We start from the raw sequence: 18838 nt of genomic DNA, 5'->3' as shown, positions 1-18838 counted from the left end.
GCACTGTTGTAGCCAGTGTTGCAAGATATTTACATGTCAGGTGTGCTAAATCATATGTCCCTTCATGCTTCAACCACCATTTCAGAGAACATGTCCATGCTGATGACAGGTTCTTCTTGATAACAATCCAAAGCTGTGCAGACTGACGGATGTTCATTTTCATCATCTGAGTCAGATGCCACCAGCAGAAAGTTGATTTTCTTTTTTGGTGGTTCGGGTTCTGTAGTGTCCACATTGAAGTGTTGCTCTTTTAAGACTTCTGAAAGCATGCTCCACACTTCATTCCTCTCAGATTTTGGAAGGCATTTCAGATTTTTAAACCTTGGGTCAAGTGATTTAGCTATCTTTAAAAATCTCACACCGGTACTGTCTTTGCATTTGTCAAATCTGCAGCAAAAGTGTTCTTAAAACGAACATGTGCCGAGTCATCATCTGAGACTACTATAACATGAAATATATGGCAGAATGCGGGTAAAATAGAGCTGGAGACATACAATTCTCCCCCAAGGAGTTCAGTCACAAATTTAATCAACACTTTTTTTTTTTGTTTTTAAACGAGCGTCATCAGCATGGAAGCATGTCTTCTGGAATGGTGGCCAAAAAATGAAGGGGCATATAAATGTCTAGCATATCTGGCACTTAAATACCTTGCAATGCCGGCTATGAAAGTTCCATGCGAATGCCTGTTCTCACTTTCTGGTGATATTGTAAATAAGAAGTGGGCAGCAGCATCTCCCATAAATGTGTAAACACTTGTTTGTTTAAGCGATTGGCTGACTGAGAAGTAGGACTGAGTGGACTAAACCTTTGCTTTGTTTTGGTTTTGAGTGCAGTTATTTAACAAAAAAAATTATATTTGTAAGTTACACTTTCAGGATACAGATATTGCACTACACTACTTGTATGAGGTGAATTGACAAATACTGTTTCTTTTGTTTATCATTTTTACGGTGCAAATATTTGTAATAAAAAATATTAATATAAAGGGAGCATTGTACACTTTGTATTCTGTGTTGTAATTAAAATCAATATTTGAAAATGTAGAAAAACATCCAAAATATTTAATAAATTTCAATTGGTATTCTGTTTAACAATGCGATTAAAACTGCAATTAATTGCAATTAATTTTTTTAGTTAATTGCATTCGTTAACTGCAATTAATCGACAGCCCTAATTAGGAACAAAAAATCCTTGACCATGGTATTGGTTGATTACTAGATGGAAATGATAGAATTAGCAGTAATAATGCAGAAAAGGCAAAGGTGTTCAGTAAGTATTTCTGTTCTATATTTGAGGAAAAACAGATGACAGTCTCACCATACGGTGATAACACTCTTTCTAGTCCACTGGTATTTCTAGAGGATGCTGAACAGAAGCTACTAAAGTTAGATATTTTTAGATCAGCAGGTCCAGATTACTTGCACCCAAGAGTTTTAAAAAGAGCTGACTGAGCAGCTTGCTGGACCATTAACATTGCTTTTCAATAAGACTTGGAGCACCAAGAAGAAAGCTAAGGTTGTGCCAATTTTTAAAAAGGATAAAAGGGATGACCCAGGTAACTATAGGCCTGTCAGCCTGAGGCCAATCCAGGGAAAGATAACGGAGCAGCTGATACGGGACTTGATTAATAAAGATCTAAAGGAAGATAATGTAATCAGTGCAAATCAATATAGGTTATTGAAAATAAATTCTGACAAACTAGATATATTTTTTTGACGAAATTACAAGCCCGGTTGGTAAAGGTAATAGAGTTAATGTAATCTACTTAGACTTCTGTAAGGGGTTTGACTTGGTAATGCATGACATTTTGATTAAGAAACTAAAATGATATAAAATGAACATGGCATACATTACATGGATTAAAAACTGGCTAACTGATAGGTTGCAAAATGTAACTGTAAACGGGGTCAGTGGATGGCAAAGAGGGCAATTGCCCAGGAGCTCGGGCAATTTCAAAGGATTTCATGTGGAATTGCCCGGGCAGGCTGCGGGGCAGGGCTCCTAGGCACGTGCGGAATGGTACCGGCAGCGGCGAAGGCAGTCGGCGGCAGCTCGCTGGGCATCAGCCTGCGCAGCCGGCAGCATCGCCCAAATGTCAGGTGGACCGCGTCTGTGCAGGCTGGAGCCCATTGACTGTTCTGCCCCAGGGGCCTGGAATTGCTGTCGGCAGACCTGCTTCTAGTGATAGACTCAAAGAGCTCAATCTATTTAGTTTAACAAAGAGAAGTTTAACAGGTGACCTGATCACAGTCTATAAAGTACCCCCATGGGGAACAAATATATAATGATGGGCTCTTCAATCTAGCAGAGAAAGATAAAACATGATCCAATTACCAGACATTGAAACTAGACAAATTCAGACTGGAAATTAGGTGTACATTTTTAACTGAGAATAATTCGCAACTGGAACAATTCATAAGAGTTGTGGTGGATTCTCCATCACTGATCATTTTAAAATCAAAATGGGATGTTTTTCTAAAAAATATGCTCTCTGAATTATTTTGGGGAAGTTTTATGCCCTGTATTATACAGGAGGTCAGACTAGGTGATCAACGTGGTCCCTTCTAGCCTTAGAATCCATGAATCTGTGTCATTTCTACCTTCTAATTGCAGGGAAGGATCAATCTTAATAGTAATTTGCATTTACATAGTTTCTTTGATTGAGCATCGCAAAGTGGTTTACAAAAGATAAATCCATTATTTAAATTTTGTAGATAGGGAAAGCTGACAGAGATTATGCAATTTACCAAAGTCATGCACAGGGGAAGTGAGATTTTGGAATCAGACATAACATCCCAACAGCCAAACCAGGATGCCAGCTACTGGACAATCCTCCTTAACACCACTGTACCCTAGTTTCCATTACAAAAAAATTCCCACCCCAGTCACTGACGCCTGGATTGGACTCCCAGTCACTATGCAAGCTATACAGAAAAAGCAACCACCAAGAAGTCTCCTGTCCTGTGAAGGACAGCATGGAACAGGAAGAGCTCTTATGGGAAAGTTTCTCATTTCTGAAATACGTGGAGAGTGAAATGGACAATCACTTCTCTGCAATAAAAGTTTCGTCATGCTTCTTCTGAGACACTCTTTCCTATTGGAAAATGAATACTTTGGGTCATTCATGCATGGGAGGTAGCAAAATAAAGTAATTTTATTTCCTTGTCTTTGAGGACTCTCACCCTGATCATTTAAGAATGTCAGCAGATTTTCAACCATTGTTCCAAATGAATAGGCATCCCGGGCATGTCCGTGGCTCTCAGGAAGAATTTTGAAATCTGCAGACTGAAAAAATAATCATAAAGCAGGAGCCTGCTATACAGTCTCCATGAGTCCCTACTCTATCCTTACACCCTCTGATTCTTTGTATAGTACCATTACTCCACTCAGTGCATTACAAGTGGAATATTATGCAAAACTCAAAAGCCTCTCTAGAGCCTTAAAGAACTTACAGCCTAGACACACAAACAAGAACACCACAGTTAAACAGTGCCCCATGAGTTCATCCAGCAACTGTAAGCCAGAAGCTTTCTACATTTCTGTGGAAACCAATGTTAACCAGGGAGAGAATTCACTCTCTTCTAGTCTGTAAGCAGTCTGCATTACACTATAGACATGACAGTTGGTTAATAAGGGAAACACATGGACATTAAATGCAACAGCGACACAAAACTATGTAGCTTTAAAAGGATCAACAACTTCTCACAGCAAATGTTAGCAGAATGAAGCTTTAGGTTCTTTATAGTTTAAAGATGAGCATATTGTTTGCACCAAGTTTTACAGAACGAAATTGGTGAGTTTTAAAATACAAAGGTTCAAGATGACGATGACTTTCTTTTCTGAGTGCAGCTTACCAGCTTCTTCAAGTTTGACTTTCTGCATAGCACAAAAATTGGCTTCAGTTTCAGAACTGGCACTTTCTAAATTCTTAGAATACATGTAACTGGATTGCTCTTGGGAGTATAACATTTACATAAACAACCACAACCTTCAAATGGCCACAAGTGGTGTTCAATAATCAGTTTCTATACATGCCAAGCAACCTTTTAAATACTTGAACTGGCCTGTTCTTCTGGCCAATTTTATCTTATAAAACTCAGTGCAAAAAAATTTGCTCAGCTTTAGAATAATTAAAAATACCAAAGTCTTATTTGGCCGACGTTGGTTCTGGAAGATTACTGGCCAGTCTTTTTATGGCTATTTAGCAGTGTGGTCCTCTGGCAATTTAACAGAAATAGTAAATAATATAGCAGGCCATTTACTTTAAGACTTCATAAGAGAAACAGAACCAGTACCTAGCAAGATTACAGAATGCTTTTTTGAAAATGGAAAATTATGCCTAACTTGGGATCTTCCTTGGAGATATGAACTAGTTCTGGAGCTATAAAATAAAGACATGTTCTATCACATTCCATGTAGATCCATCCCGATAAAGAAGAGTTTTTTTTTTTTTTTTTTAAAAAGGAGCATCAAAACAAAAGAATCTCTGGCAGATCTCTGAGCATTTGTTCATCCGACAACCGCCCTCCTCTGTAACTGCAAAGCTCCTCAACTGTGGATATTTATTGTTGGGGAAAGTATTTTTGTATTTATTTATCAAGAGACAGATAGAAGCAAATACTGTCATTTCACTATTTTAAAAATTAATTATATAAGCGTATATGAAAAATTGCAAGTGTTCGGGTGGAAAAATTTTGGGCACAGTTGTTGTAAATATTAAGGCTGGGACACAAATGTAAAAAAATATTCGCTGTTAGGGCTGTTGCTCTGTCATTAACTTATTCCGCTGAGTCATCTCCCCCTTTCACAATATACAAGTTATGGACAGTAGAACACAATTCTGAAGTTATCTAGATGGATATATCCCTCCACATCTAAGCATGCTCTATTTTATATAAATCTAAAGAAATACATCATTTATAGATATATATGGGCTGAAACTGCTTTCTGCGCTTTTTCGCTTCAATATCGAAAACCAAAAAATCCTGCAGCAAAAACAGATTAAATTCTGATCAACCCGGAGTACAGCAATGCTACTCACCCTCTCTTCAGGAGGGATGGCTGCCTTGTCTCTCACTGACTTGATACCACACAGGAACTAGAAAGAGGAAAGGAAAACTTCATGTTAAATGTTTTGAGCTAATCATTTATCGCTTGGTGAGTTGGCACCAAGCAGCAGTGGATGAAACCCAGCTTTTTTTGCCCTTTTTTTTTCCTTCTCCCTCTCTCGCCACTCCTCTCTCTCTCCATGGCCAGTCAAGACTGGCTGAATGCACAACAGTGGGTTCCCCCCTTTCACATTCAGTATAGGATATACCTCATTACCTTACTAACCTGGAGGCATAGCTCTGGGGTCTAAGCATCAAGGGTAAAACACCGAGATGCCCTGCAGTTGCTGAATCTTACTAGAGTCAATTCTGCCTTCAGTCTTAAAATCATATCCCTACATGCTGTACCTGGACCTCTGGATCTTTAATAATAGTGGGATTTTACTCCAATGCTCTTGGTCAAAATTTCACCTCTTGTAATGTTGTGCATCACGCAAGGTGCCAATTGCCTGGCCAGCTGTCCCTCTCCAGGAGGTGGTAAAACTGCTAGCGATGCTATGTGGGTACAGTTTATGAAGAATTTGGGGATCCTTTGGAATGAAAGTCAGAATGTATTTGAGTAGTGTCTCACTGCAGCATTGACTCTGCACAGGATGCAGCTGAGTTCAAGACAGACATTTTCCTCCCTAATGTCCAACGGAGATGCCAGCAGGGAGAACCAAAGTGCCCTTTAAATGAGTGAGGATGTTAACCTGTTTTAATCTGGATTCAGCTTTTCTGCTTCAGGGAAAGAAAGCAAACTCTTTTACTAACCAGTAGCAGCAGTAAAGAGGACAGACTTCAAGCTTGTTCCCACCTTCCCTCTCCCCAACCCTAACACCTCCTTGCAGCCACTTCTAGTCCCCTTGAATGACTAGTTGACTTTATCCACACATGGTCATTTATGGTAACTGTGTCCTTAGAGCAAGCATTCAGGCCACAGATCTGGGAAGCAGGCTGATACACTTTTAATATTAATTTTCAATTTAGGCAATTGGATACACTTTAAATTTGAGCAAAACTTTCTAATGATGGATCCCCAACACGCCAGAAACCCTTGTTCCAAGCATTGTGAGTGGGTTGTTTGGCTCTTACCTCTGGGGTGGCTTCATTAAGGTTGCAGACTGTTTCCATTCCTCCTAGTTTCCAGTGCCCATCCTCACTTACAAATACAGATGATAAACAGATGTTGTTATGCGTTAGGTTTCCCTAAAATATAAAATAAACAAAAGACCTGGGGATCGATGAAGGCATTAAATCCTTGTTAGCACTAATTAGGTGCCCTGATGATCTGAGAAAAAGCTGTTGAAAAATACACAGATCAGCATTTATACTGCAGGTTCCTTAATGGTTTTTGTAGGCCAAATGGCACCTTTCACAAGGACTGAGGCTTTAAAGGAGGCCAAGTTTAATTATCACAGTCCTTTTACTCTAATTGCAAGTTACAAGAGGCCCTCCATATCTGAGCACAAAGACTTAAAGTTACACTGGCTTCAGATCTGGGATTTGCTAATTCAATCCTGAACACATGCCTAAAAAGCACTGCTAGACCTAGGGACAAAGTCTGATATCTTATGTACCACCAGGATGATAAACAAATATGTTATGCTGAGAATCCGTTTTCCAGCAGCATTTGTTCATAGCTCTGACAAGTCATGCGATCTCAGGCCATAAAGTCATGACATTTTCATAATTATCTTCCCTGTTCTGGCTCTTCAGATACATTTTATCATTATTCATTGCCTCAAAAACAGCTAGTGAGAATTCTTTGTAGCACCTAAAAGCAGTCTGGAACACCAGCTGCCAGATGGAATAAAGCACTATTCTCTATCAGTCTGAGATAGCTGCTAATGCCATGTCACAAGTGAAGTGAAATAAAAAGCAGGCAGGGAACAAGAAACGTGAGATTTTAAGGTCCAATACCTCACAATCATCCATGTAAGCCCACTGATAAAGCCTTCCCTCTGCTCACATAAACCTGTTCCTGCTGGGAGCCCAAACCTTACACATTCACACCTGTTTCTGTTGAGAACTTACCCTGTCATGAAGGAAGATAAGAGCTAGCAATAAGTCATAGATCCCTGCACAGATCTCATCTGAGGACAGCATCTCCAGCGCCATCTCCAAAGGCTTTACACGCTCTGTAACCAGGTGAATCCCATCTGTTTCCACAGTACAAGAGAGGAAGCGCAAAAGGCAAGGGTGGCGCAAGGTTTTCAGGTGCTTCAAAAATGACAAGGAGGAAACAAGTTGGTATATATCCCACATCCTTTATAGGCAGGGGGTTTAGTGGGAATTCATCACTTTGGCATCTCCTCACATGAAAGTGCTTAACCACACAGCCTTAATGTCCTTTTAAGTGAGTTTTCTGGAGGGAATTATAAATTCCAATCCCACTCCCTACCAGAATGCCTACCACCACACACTGCTCTTATTTTGATCACACTGTAGAATGTTTCTTGTCATATCAAAATCTTATAAAAAAATAAAACAAAACTTTGTATTTGGGAGCTGTGAGAGTGTCCCTGTAATTAAGGAGATCTGCTAGAAGCAGGGATCATTACCCTTCAAATGTATTCTGAATTAATCTGTTTCTTCCTCCTCCCTCCCAAGGGGCTTTGAGGACATTCATGTACAGGAACTGATAGCTTGACTTTGATACTAGAAAAGGCAGAGAGAATTAGAAAGAAGCCTGTTATTCAGCAAGGCCATGTTCTCTACCTTGGCAGCTTTATTAACTGTGTCTTCATTCTCTGTTTTATACACAAAGACCGAGGCAAGCTTGCCATCTTGCAGTACAGCTGGGTAAATTGTGAGTCCAGTTGGTAAGGTATACGGCGGCTCTTCCAGTGTGTAGCTCTTTAAAGCACTGTTCTCCGAGCCCATCACTTGCAGAATTAGGCCGTTGTGGAAGCTCTCTCAGTGTCAAATAGGCCTTAGGGTGAACAGAGGTTTTTTCAGACAATTTAATTCCAACTGGCACCGTCCAATTTATTCTTCAGAACATTTTCTGAAAAGTGTGAAACAAAACATCAGAAAAACACTCATCTTGTTGATGTACTTGAGTCAACAGTTCTCTCCCTGGAGTTTCAGTAGATAAAAATCTAAAACTCAGTCATTTCTGTTGTAAAGGTAATAAAGGGCTTGGACAGCTCTAGAGATAAGAGACTTTAGCTGTGGAACAGGTAAAGCACAAACAGCTCAGTGCAAGCTATACCACAAGATACTGCAAATATGGCAATATCTACACTTACCAAGGATTGATGCTGCTGCGATCGATGCAGTGGGGGTCGATTTAGCGATCTAGCGAAGACCTGCTAAATCAAATGCAGAGCACTCTTTGGTCAACTCTGATACTCCACCAGAATGAGAAGATTAAGGTAAATTGATGGGAGAGTGTCTCCCATCGACACAGTGCGGTGTAGACACCGCAGTAAGATGACCTAAGCTATGTTGACTCCAGCTATGTTATTCACGTAGCTAGAGTAGCGTAACTTAAGTCGACTTACCCCAGTAGTGTAGACAAGGCCTATGTCTCAATCTCACCTTACCGGGTAATTCAGTTTCCATTTAATCTTTGGAGTCTCTGCCAAAAGGTGGCCCCCTGGTGATGGTGATCTGTCATGTGACTAACTGCCTATTGGATCTTCACCAAAGGCAACAACTGACATAGCTTTAAGTCATCTGACAGTCATGACTTTTGGTCCCCACTGATCTAAACCTGATTTAAAAAAAAAACAAAACAAAACAAATCAGGAATCTCAAGGTGAGGGGCTCCTCTTTCCATCACCAAATCCCCTGAGCCAACTATCTCCCTAGATCTAAATATTTCATTAGGTAAAGCTACAATGAAAATTAAATGGAATTAGAAAGGTCTGCTACACCACCCTGCTGGTGCAGTACTGACAAATGAAGGAGTTCCTTAATCTCTTTGGTGTTGCCTTATATACTTGGTATATCAAGCAAAATTCACCTCCACTGCTGCTCAGCTGTAGCAGGTGCATCATCACGAAGCGTTGATAGAACGGCGGTCGCAGGAGACACCAGCACTGAAGGATTGATTGGACACAACTTTTAGTTTCTACCACCACCACCACAATTTGCATCTTTTTGTATTTGTAGCTTGCTCTGACACGCCTTAGAACTGAATGTATTTTCCTCCTGACTGCCTTCTCTCCATCTGGCTAATGTTGGCAGGCAGGCAAACCTAACCCCCCTCCCACCACCACCATATTTATAGTGGAGATAAAGTTAAAACAAAAATTCTGGTTACTTCCTTGCTTGTGAACCAGCTCCAGAAGATAACAGTGGAACACACGCAATATTCTTCTGGGGGCAGAAGCCCTTTTAAAAGCATTGGTAGGATAGGCCTGTGCTCTATAATCAGTGTCGTGCTGGCAGGCTACCTCAGGCTATGAGCAAACCTTTCTCCATGATATACCCAAAACTTTGGCCTCTCTTAAATTATCAAAAACTAAAATATGTAGAAATGCAGGCTAAGGGAAGGGAAATCATGTCTCATCTTCAAGGGCATCTGCTCGGCACTGTGGGGATCAGAAAGGAATTCTTGCCCCACCCCATGTATATTATTTTGCACAGCTGGATGATTGCATTACGGTAGTTTTCGCCTTCCTCTGAAGCATGAGGCACAGACTATTGCTGAAAGCAATATAACACACTTCTTGACCACTTGGTCTGATTTTTATAAGGCAAAGCTTCCATTCTGGCTTCTCTCTAGTAGTCTGGATATGTTTTGGGAGATTTTTCGGTTATAGGTTCTTGGTTTTCTTCTCACTTATTGCCTTAATTAAAAATTAGTTATCTAACTGGTCGCCTTGAAAAATATGGTGCATTACAGTCTAAATGTTTCATATTAAATGGATAAATTCTTATTAATTATGCAATAAACCAGTTGCGCAATCCATATAGTCAGTGTGAACTTTGGGAATGATTTTTTTTTTTTTTTTTAAACAGATGTAGCTAGATATGAAAAAAGAAGAACAGGAGTACTTGTGGCACCTTAGAGACTAACAAATTTATTAGAGCATAAGCTTTCGTGGACTACAGCCCACTTCTTCGGATGCATATAGAATGGAACATGTAATGAGGAGATATATATACACACATACAGAGAGCATAGAAAGTGTGTCATCCAAAACTAGAAGCCCAGCAGGGGGCACCCACAATAGTGGGGTATTGATTTTATACAAATCTTACATAAACACTATCATCTTTTCATGCCTGGACAGCAATGGAGAGATGGCTGTTCTATAATTAACAGATAGAATCCTGCATATGCTTCCCAGTAGGATGTATCTATTTTAATAAAGGTCAAATGTGGGGACTGAACTGTTAGTGTCTCTTTGAAAACTGGAATGTAGTACAGCTTCTTATCTCTCTTCTCTGACACACAGCCTACCAGCTTGTAGCAACTAAATGGATGCAGGATGGCATGAAGGAGATGGACTGAAAGGCCACTTTATATGCAGAAAGGGGCCAAATTTCAGATCATGCTTATATCTGACATTAAAGAGAGTGAAACACTTTCTACAGAAACAGAAAAATTCACTTTCAAACAGGAAAGTACTTCTTTTAATGGGGGACTCAAGTAATTTAGGACACTTGTTACCTTCAGCAGATGGCTGGTAGTGTGTACGTGCGCATGCACAGGAGAGCGTGGGGACTGAGTCCATAGAATTCAAGAATGGTGCCTATAGAATAGCTCCTCAAATACCTAAACAGTCCTCAGTTAAACAACCTCACTGTCTAAAAGATCTCTTGCACACATTTCATGGGTCCAGACTTGTAGGTTTAATCCTGAGAAATTATGTTTTTACCTAAATTTGACATTTGAACATTAACATGTAACAAGCCGTGGTCATCTTGAATTGTGTTGGAATGTTTCATGTAACCCTTTATTGGGGGCGGGGGAATGGACAGATTTCTATTACCTAACCACAAATAATTTGAGCACACGGTCTTAATTGTCATCAGAGCTGCCAGTCTCAACATTAGCTTCAACTTGGGAGTGATATGTCCCTCCCTGGATCACCTGAATCACTTGGCATCCAGATTGACAATGGCCCTATTACTTTGGGATCTGATAGCTAAACAAGACTGCTACCATATCAAATCATTACAGAGAGCTTATCAAAAATTGTTGATTTATTTGAAACAGTTTATTCAATCTGATAACGACTTGATTTTATTACCCTGACTGATTTTATATTAACCCACTTTGTTCAAATTGAATTTGCTTATATCTACTTTATTTTATGTTTTTGCTTAAGTAGTTGGGCCTAGATTTTTTTAAAAGGTATTTAGTCATTGCTCCATTCAGCGTTTCAACACCTAACTGACCTAGGAGCCTAAGTCTCATTTTCAAAAGTAACTTTAGGCACTAAATCTCTTCGTATCCTAAGTGCTTAGGTCACTTTTGAAAGTGAGACTTAGGCTCCTAAATCAGTTAGGCATTAACATGTTAAGGGGGCAAAAATATCTAGGCCTTAGTTAATAAAATAGATACAATTGGAAATCTGTGTGGTTTGGATTTTTTTATCCTCAAAGACATCAAGACTCTGGACCTGAGGGATAAATACAAGAGGCATCTCTGTGGCCCAGCTAGTGGCGGTCCACACAACTGCTCTATAGTCCTCTCGTAACTGGTGCCTGAACAAAAACAGTTACCTTTTGAAGGACAGTTGATTACATATTGATTATTTCTTTCAATAAGCAATGTCGGTTTCAGAACCACCTTGGAGATCATGGGGTGGTGGATACCAGCTGATCATCCTAACGGCTGACCAATTCTCCACAAAAAGTCTATGCTCCCCACACGGCACAAATTTAAGATAACCTGTGTAAGTCATGTGTGGCTTTGCCATTTAAGAGTAATGCAGACATTTCAAATTCATGCTGATAATACTCCACACTTCAACACAAAAGAGGCAGATAAACACATTTCTTTCTCCAGGACTGTCAAAGGAGCATCTTTTACAAGCACTAAAGACATTTCTTTTTGTTTGACTCCTTCATAACTAAAAACCTGCAGCTAGCAAGCTGTGTGTTCATCCTTTAGCTGCAAAGCCAGAACCACTTTGAGTACCCTTAACTTTCTACCTTTGTGGTAGAAGGGGACTGCCCAGTGAATCCAGCTTCTTGAAATTCTTGCTTTTGGACAGATCTCATTTTATTACATGTCCCTCCAGCCAATTGTCTCCTGGCAGGTGATACAACAGGCTGCATGTGCTTCATGTCACTGCCACCAGAGTCAGGAGAGCTCTTCTCTCACCTGACTAAACACCAAGCTCACTTCATTGTCTTAGACAAAAATGCTTGGCATGGAGTTTTAGGAAAAAAGTCATATGTGTAAACATCACCTCCCTTCATCCAAGCAAAAAGCACTTTTGAGACTAAGCATAGTAGGGGATGAATGAGTGGAAAAAACAGGATATTTCATATCTTGGTTTCACCGATCAGTTTACCATAGAAAGAGATGACCATCTTCAACAAATCAATTCAAACAAGAAATAGTGACATAGAATGTCATCACCTTTCATGCAAGGAATTCCAAACATATAATTGCCCCATGGAACATTCTCTCGCACCCCAAGATAGAGATACTGAAACAGAAGCTAACCAACCTTTTTCTGGTGAAGGTCCCCATCCCCCTTTGATGGATTGGGTGCCCGTTCACACTGCTTTACCCATATCATATCCTGGCACAACTACAACCTCTCCATTTTCCTTTGCCCATTCACTCATTCTGGCTCTTTTCCATCTTTTTTCCTCCTCACCTTCTTTCCCCTTTTCTCCATTTTCTTGCTCCCTATTCCCTGCTTGCTTCCCGCCTTTCCCTTTTCACCAGAAGGCTGTATAATCCTTGGGATTGAAGGTTGATTTGTAGATCCATGGAGGTGGGCATCATGCCCTCTTGTGGTGGAGCCAAGTAAAGAGTAGGCTGCTGCCTGAGTCTGTAGCCCTCTACATATGAACTACCACCACAATCAAAGATGCATTCAGTGCTGCCTTGGGAGCAGATGAGTAAGGCGTCATGCAACTTTATCTCCACTCATCCAACATTATGCAGCTTTCCATTCATCCCGTCCTCCACCCTGCAACTTCTTAAACTAGTCTGATGCCCTGCCCAGGCTAGTGCAGTGTTTCCCAACAGCAATCATCCCAGTGCCTCTTTTGGGTGTAGTGCACAGAGTGAATTTCTAAACTTATCACTCACTGCATGGGTCAAACTGCCATCCTGCATCTGAAGAAGTGAGGTTGTTACCCACAAAAGCTTATGCCCAAATAAATTTGCTAGTCTTTAAGGTGCCACCAGACTCCTTGTTGTTTTTGTAGATACAGACTAACACGGCTACCCCCGATACTTGCCATCCTGCAGTTTGCACAGACAGCTCATGAACAATCTTACAACCAAATATAGTATGTGAACAATGGAAAATGGCATCTTTTGGCAAGAAAGGAAATTTCCATTTCAGCCTTCCTTGAGGACAGCTGAAACTTTGGAGGTTGGGGATTGGAAAAGATGTGTTTTAAAGTTATGGAAGGTACTTTGAAAGCATCCGGTCTGCCCCTTACCCAGTTTCAAATTACAAATTATTTATTGACAAGTCACCCATAACAATTCCAGGGTACCGAGTGAATGTATACCGGGGAAGTATTGTTCCCCAGACTGGATTTTTGGTACCAGGGGATCAAATATCTGTGCTGCCAAGTTATAAATTACTTTAGTCATCCACGGGCCTGGTGAAGTCAAGGGGAGTTGTATCACAGCCCAAGCATATTTGTCCCCACAAAGCACAAAACTCCCACAGGGTGACTGAACTGCAATGTCATATTTGCATTAGAAATAAACACCCATTGAAACCCCATGACAAGAAATAAACATCCATTGAGATCTCCTGATAAAGTTGCTCAGACCCAGCAGGTGCCCTTGGGAAGGAGGTCAGTGCACCTGGCTCCCGTGATCTTGCCTCGGTGCCATCACAGGGACATGGGACAATATCCCACCCTGTGCCCCAAAGTCACCTGATAGACTCGTGGGCCCTGGCAAGCTGCCACTGGGATAGCCCAGGGAGAGATTAGTGACCTCTGGGGGGCAGCCAGCCGGTGAGCTGCCAGGCAGAACCCTAGCCCTGAGCGAGGAAAGGATCTACCTCCTATCACACACCCGCTACCTCTCCCACCGATAACCCCTGCCTCTCCCCCACATTACCTCTCCTTAACCTGGCCCCCATTACCCCCACCTGCCCCACCGATAACCCCTGTCTCTCCCTCACATTACCTCTCCTTAACCCTGCCCCCATTACCCCCACCTGCCCCACCGATAACCCCTGTCTCTCCCTCACATTACCTCTCCTTAACCCTGCCCCCATTACCCCCACCTGCCCCTCCCCCCCACATTTCAACTCCCCATTACCCTCTGCCTGCCTCATCAATAACGCCCCCATTCACCCCCTCCCTACCCTGCCCCCATTACCCCCTGCAACCAACGGCCCCCCTCCCCGGCCCCACTGGCCCCGTGGTGGGAGGGGACACGGAGCCCCCCTCACCTGCCTTGCCCGCTCCGCTGGGGGAGGGGTCGGGGCTCGAGTTTCCACGCCGGCCTCAGCCCCGCCGACAGCCGCCACCTCTCCCCACAGAGCCGCCGCCCGCCTCTCCGGCTTCCGGCCCCGCGCCGCACCATAGAGTCACTCCGCCGGCGGCAGGAACGCCTCCCGGACAGGCAGAGCGGCAGCGGCCATTTTGGGCCGGGGTAGGGCGGCGGAGGCACAGGGCGAAGTTGAGGCTGCGGGCGGAAGTGCGGAGCCCTACCAGCGCCTGAGGCTGGAGGCGGCCATTTTGGATAGGGGCAGGGAAGCGGGCGGGGGGGGGTGTACGGCCGGCTTCAGGGCTGCACCCAGCTCCTGAGTGACGTAGGCAGCCCCGCTCCCCCGACCTCAGCATCCCCTCAGGGGTCGCTATGGTCACCGTGCGGGGAGACCGCAGTGCCTGCTGGCCATGAGCTGGAGGGGGCAGCATGCCCTGCACCTCCCCCGGGGTGACGTCACCCCCCGCAATGTGGTTTCAAAGGCGGCGCCCCCACAGCAGCCCCTGCCCAGGGTCCTGGGACACATCTGCGCCCCAGCACCAGCCACTCACAGCAGAGCTAAACCAGCACCTTTGCTTTAGTGCCCAGTGACGCCAGGGCGGGGATGGGCCCCACACTCTGCAGGGGTGGGCTGGGCAGGTCTGATGAGAGAAATTAGTACATCATGTTCACTGGGCCCCACCACCTCCCGTTTCACCCCATTTACGCAGACATTAGTGGGGGAACTGACCTCAGTCCCCCAGGACTAGAGTTCGCTCTCGTCAGCCTGGGGTGCAGGAGAGCAGTTTGTTGGTCCAACAACAGCTGTCATGGCAACAAATTTGTTTGACATCATGATCAGGACGTGAATTTTGCATCCATTGTTCCACCTCTGGGGTGGCCTCACATGAGCAAATGGTGTCACCTGAATCCTCATTGAAGAGGAGAGCAGCCTTCAGGCATAGCAGAAAACTGTTGGCCTGTAGCACAGGTTTTGTAGAAGTCCACCTAAAATCTGTCTGGGCCTAGGCTTTCACATGCCCTATGAGATTTAACGTTGTTGTCTAACGTCTTCATTTCCAGAGGTTTTATAAGGGACATTCCATAGTGTCCAGCATATCTGGCTTCTGTCAGGAAGCTTTGAACTGTAGTGGCAAGGTCAAGGGGTTCCCTTTGGTTAACTGTAAAGTTTTATATAGTAAATCTGGTGTTCTATGAATTTACAAGTCCCCCATTACTATAGTATTTGAACATCTCTCTACCTTTAATGTTTATAATCTTCACAACCTGCCTGTCAGGCAGGGCAGTAGTTTATGTTCCAGACACTGTCCTTCATTCTTCTGGAAGGTTGAGATATGACTCCCTAGGAATTCTGATTATCGGTTGTGGACCAACTCCCTTACCCAGACATCTGAAAAGGTGTTAGCAGTGAGCACCATTCTACCTGCAAATGCAGAAAACAAACACCCACTAGAGGGGAATTGCCAAGGGAAGAAGGGGGCTGACCTGGCTTCAATACAGTTGGTTGGAGGTGAAGGGAACGAGGATAGGAGAAGGCTGACAGTGGTTCCTAAAGCAAACTCAGAAGAAGGCAGAGCCTTGAAAATGCAGGATACACAGATCAGCATAGAGCTAGCAATAATGCAGATATCCACTTCCTTGCTGTTACACTCAAATGCAGAATCTGAACTCTCTCTGATCTTGTGACAGATTATAGAATTCACCTCCACAGCTAATAAATAGCCAATTAAATATATATTAGGGCTGTTGATTAATCAGTTCACTCACACAATTTACTCAAAAAATTAATCGTGATTAAAAAAATTAATTGTGATTAATCACAGTTAATTGCACTGTTAATAGAATATCAATTGAAATTTATTAAATCTTTTTGGACGTTTCTACATTTTCAAATATATTGATTTCAATTACAACACAATACAAAGTATACAGTGCTCACTTTATATATTTTTTTATTACTGTAACCCTTCTGCCCATCAGAGTTAGCAGCAACCAGGGCCGGGTTCAGTATCTAGAGGTTCCTTTTCAATAACACAATGCAAAACCGGCTCAAGCACCCACCCAGTGACCTGGGACAATTACATACCACCCCCCGGGGCACCTCTAAGAGGCAATATTTCTCCTCGCAAGCACAGAGTCTGAATGCAGCAAAAGCCTTTTAATAAACGAGGGAAACCCCACAAACAGGATTCATAACACAAACCAAGAGCAAAAGACCCACCTACAAGTAAGTTTGGCAGTGTCCTTTTCCCATCAGGGTCTTAAGTCCAGCAACCCAACAGTTACCCCACCCACAGTTTCTGCCCTTGGTCAGTGCAGCCTCAGAGTTCAGAAGTTCATCTGCAGAGCTTACCTTCCAGCTTGAGTGGAAAGGCTGGGGAGGTAAAGGGGCACCTTACATGCTCCACTGCTCCGGTCAACGGCCAATTGCCATACCTCTCTGTGGAGTTCTGCTGCAGTCTTTACCACCAGCCGCACCTCTCCACCAGCCATCCTACTAGCCACTCACCAACATGTCTTCAGACCCATCCCTGCTTAACACAGCTCTCAGTAACTTCAGCTATTTAGTGATGTCAGCTGTTAGTAGGGGAGCCTCAGTGCTGACACACTCAGAACCACTAGCCCAAATTAGGTCTAATGCTTATGTGACAGTGTACCCCATAAGGCTTTATGGGGAGGGGGTGCTTATAAATGTATGTATGACATAACTGGAATATGTTTTGTGCTGCCTATGCCATGTAACATATCTCCATAAAGGTTATGGTCTACTATATCTAGTCAGCCTATTTGTACATATATATCATTTTCTACTCGAGGTTAAGAATATGGGCTATATGCTTGCTTGATTTCTAAGTAAGCTTTGTGAGGCATTTGGTCAGCTTCTTTAGGAAGGAATTCGCCAGGTTAAGTACCTGATCAGGAGACACTTGGGGAACAATGCATCCTGGAATGCTCCAATCCACATGAGAAGTCTTCCTGGAGACATGCAAGATGCCATGTGGACAATGGCGTTGGCCTGCAAAGACTGAGTCATGCAGGGGCATGTGACTTGCCCAGGTGACTCCAAAACTCCATCTTGGAGCTGGACTTTGCATAGGAGGGAGGAGGGGGGTCTCCACCCACAAGAGAGAGTCTATTTAAACCTGTGGGAGACCCCTCCATTTTGGTCTTCAGCTGGCTAAAGAAGGAGCCTCTCCATCCCCCCCCCCCCCCCCCTACTTGAAGGAGACTGAAACAAAGGACAGTAACTACAGGGGGTGTGAGTGATTGCTGGACCCAGGCTAAAAGGAGATTAGCCTGTAAAAGGGAGCACTCTGGAACTGGTGAGGAAATTATCTGTATTCAGTTTGATTAGGCATAGATTTGCGCATTTTATTTTATTTTGCTTGGTGACTTACTTTGTTCTGTCTGTTACTACTTTGAACCACTTAAATCCTACTGTCTGTATTTAATAAAATCACTTTTTATTTAGTAATTTACTCGGAGTATGTATTAATACCTGAGGGAGCAAACAACTGTGCATATCTCTCTATCAGTGTTATAGAGGGCGAACAATTTATGAGTTTGCCCTGCATAAGCTTTATGCAGGGTAAAACGGATTTATTTGGGTTTAGACCCCATTGGGAGTTGGGCATCTGAGTGCTAAAGACAAGCACACTACTGTGAGCTGTCTTCAGGTAAACCTGCAGCTTTGGGACAAGTGATTCAGATCCTGGATCTGTGTTAGAGCCAGACAGGAGTGGCTGGCTCAGCAAGACAGGGTGCTGGAGTCCAGAGCTGGCAGGAAAAACAGAAACAGGGGTAGTCTTTGCACATCTGGTGGCAGCTCCCAAGGGGGTTTCTGTGATCCAACCCGTCACAGCTTAGACCTAGGAATCAGTGATTTCAGCTCTGCAGCACATAACAAGACTCCTAATGGAGTCGCAATTAGCCCTGTTATTACACCAGAGGGATGGGCTGGGCTGGGCTGGGCTAAAAGTGGTGTTTGGTGCCCAAGCTGCCAGGTACATATGCCAATGCCCCCAACCTCTCTCAATTCACTGGGCTTTGGAACCCATGTCCCTTGCCTAGCGAGTGCTACTTAGTTGAGGACAAGTCCCTCCATCATAAAATGCCAAGTATAGTTCTACTGTCCTTGATTCAC

General features: G+C 43.1%; 1 protein-coding gene across 5 annotated transcripts in view; it reads right to left on the bottom strand.

The window, feature by feature from the left end:
• The window catches only part of SCYL3 (SCY1 like pseudokinase 3), a 30692-nt gene extending 15917 nt beyond the window's left edge, over window positions 1-14775 (bottom strand). The window contains exons 1-9 of one of the 5 annotated variants that reach the window (XM_054036410.1): window positions 14657-14775; window positions 9061-9136; window positions 8639-8808; window positions 8342-8404; window positions 7809-8097; window positions 7125-7310; window positions 6183-6296; window positions 5042-5098; window positions 3183-3285 (exon numbers count right to left, since the gene is read on the bottom strand). In XM_054036410.1, the coding sequence (XP_053892385.1) occupies window positions 3183-3285; window positions 5042-5098; window positions 6183-6296; window positions 7125-7310; window positions 7809-7973 (625 nt within the window). In that variant the 5' untranslated portion in view covers window positions 7974-8097; window positions 8342-8404; window positions 8639-8808; window positions 9061-9136; window positions 14657-14775. The remainder of the gene's footprint in view (window positions 1-3182; window positions 3286-5041; window positions 5099-6182; window positions 6297-7124; window positions 7311-7808; window positions 8098-8341; window positions 8405-8638; window positions 8809-9060; window positions 9137-14656) is intronic. The other 4 variants (XM_054036408.1, XM_054036411.1, XM_054036409.1 and 1 more) reach the window with 4 other exon arrangements.
• Window positions 14776-18838: the final 4063 nt, after the last annotated feature.

Source organism: Malaclemys terrapin, chromosome 8 (assembly GCF_027887155.1).
Source record: "Malaclemys terrapin pileata isolate rMalTer1 chromosome 8, rMalTer1.hap1, whole genome shotgun sequence".
Lineage (NCBI taxonomy): Eukaryota > Metazoa > Chordata > Testudines > Emydidae > Malaclemys > Malaclemys terrapin.
The sequence above is the reverse complement of the archived record's forward strand: the minus strand, read 5'-3'. Positions and strand labels throughout refer to the sequence as shown.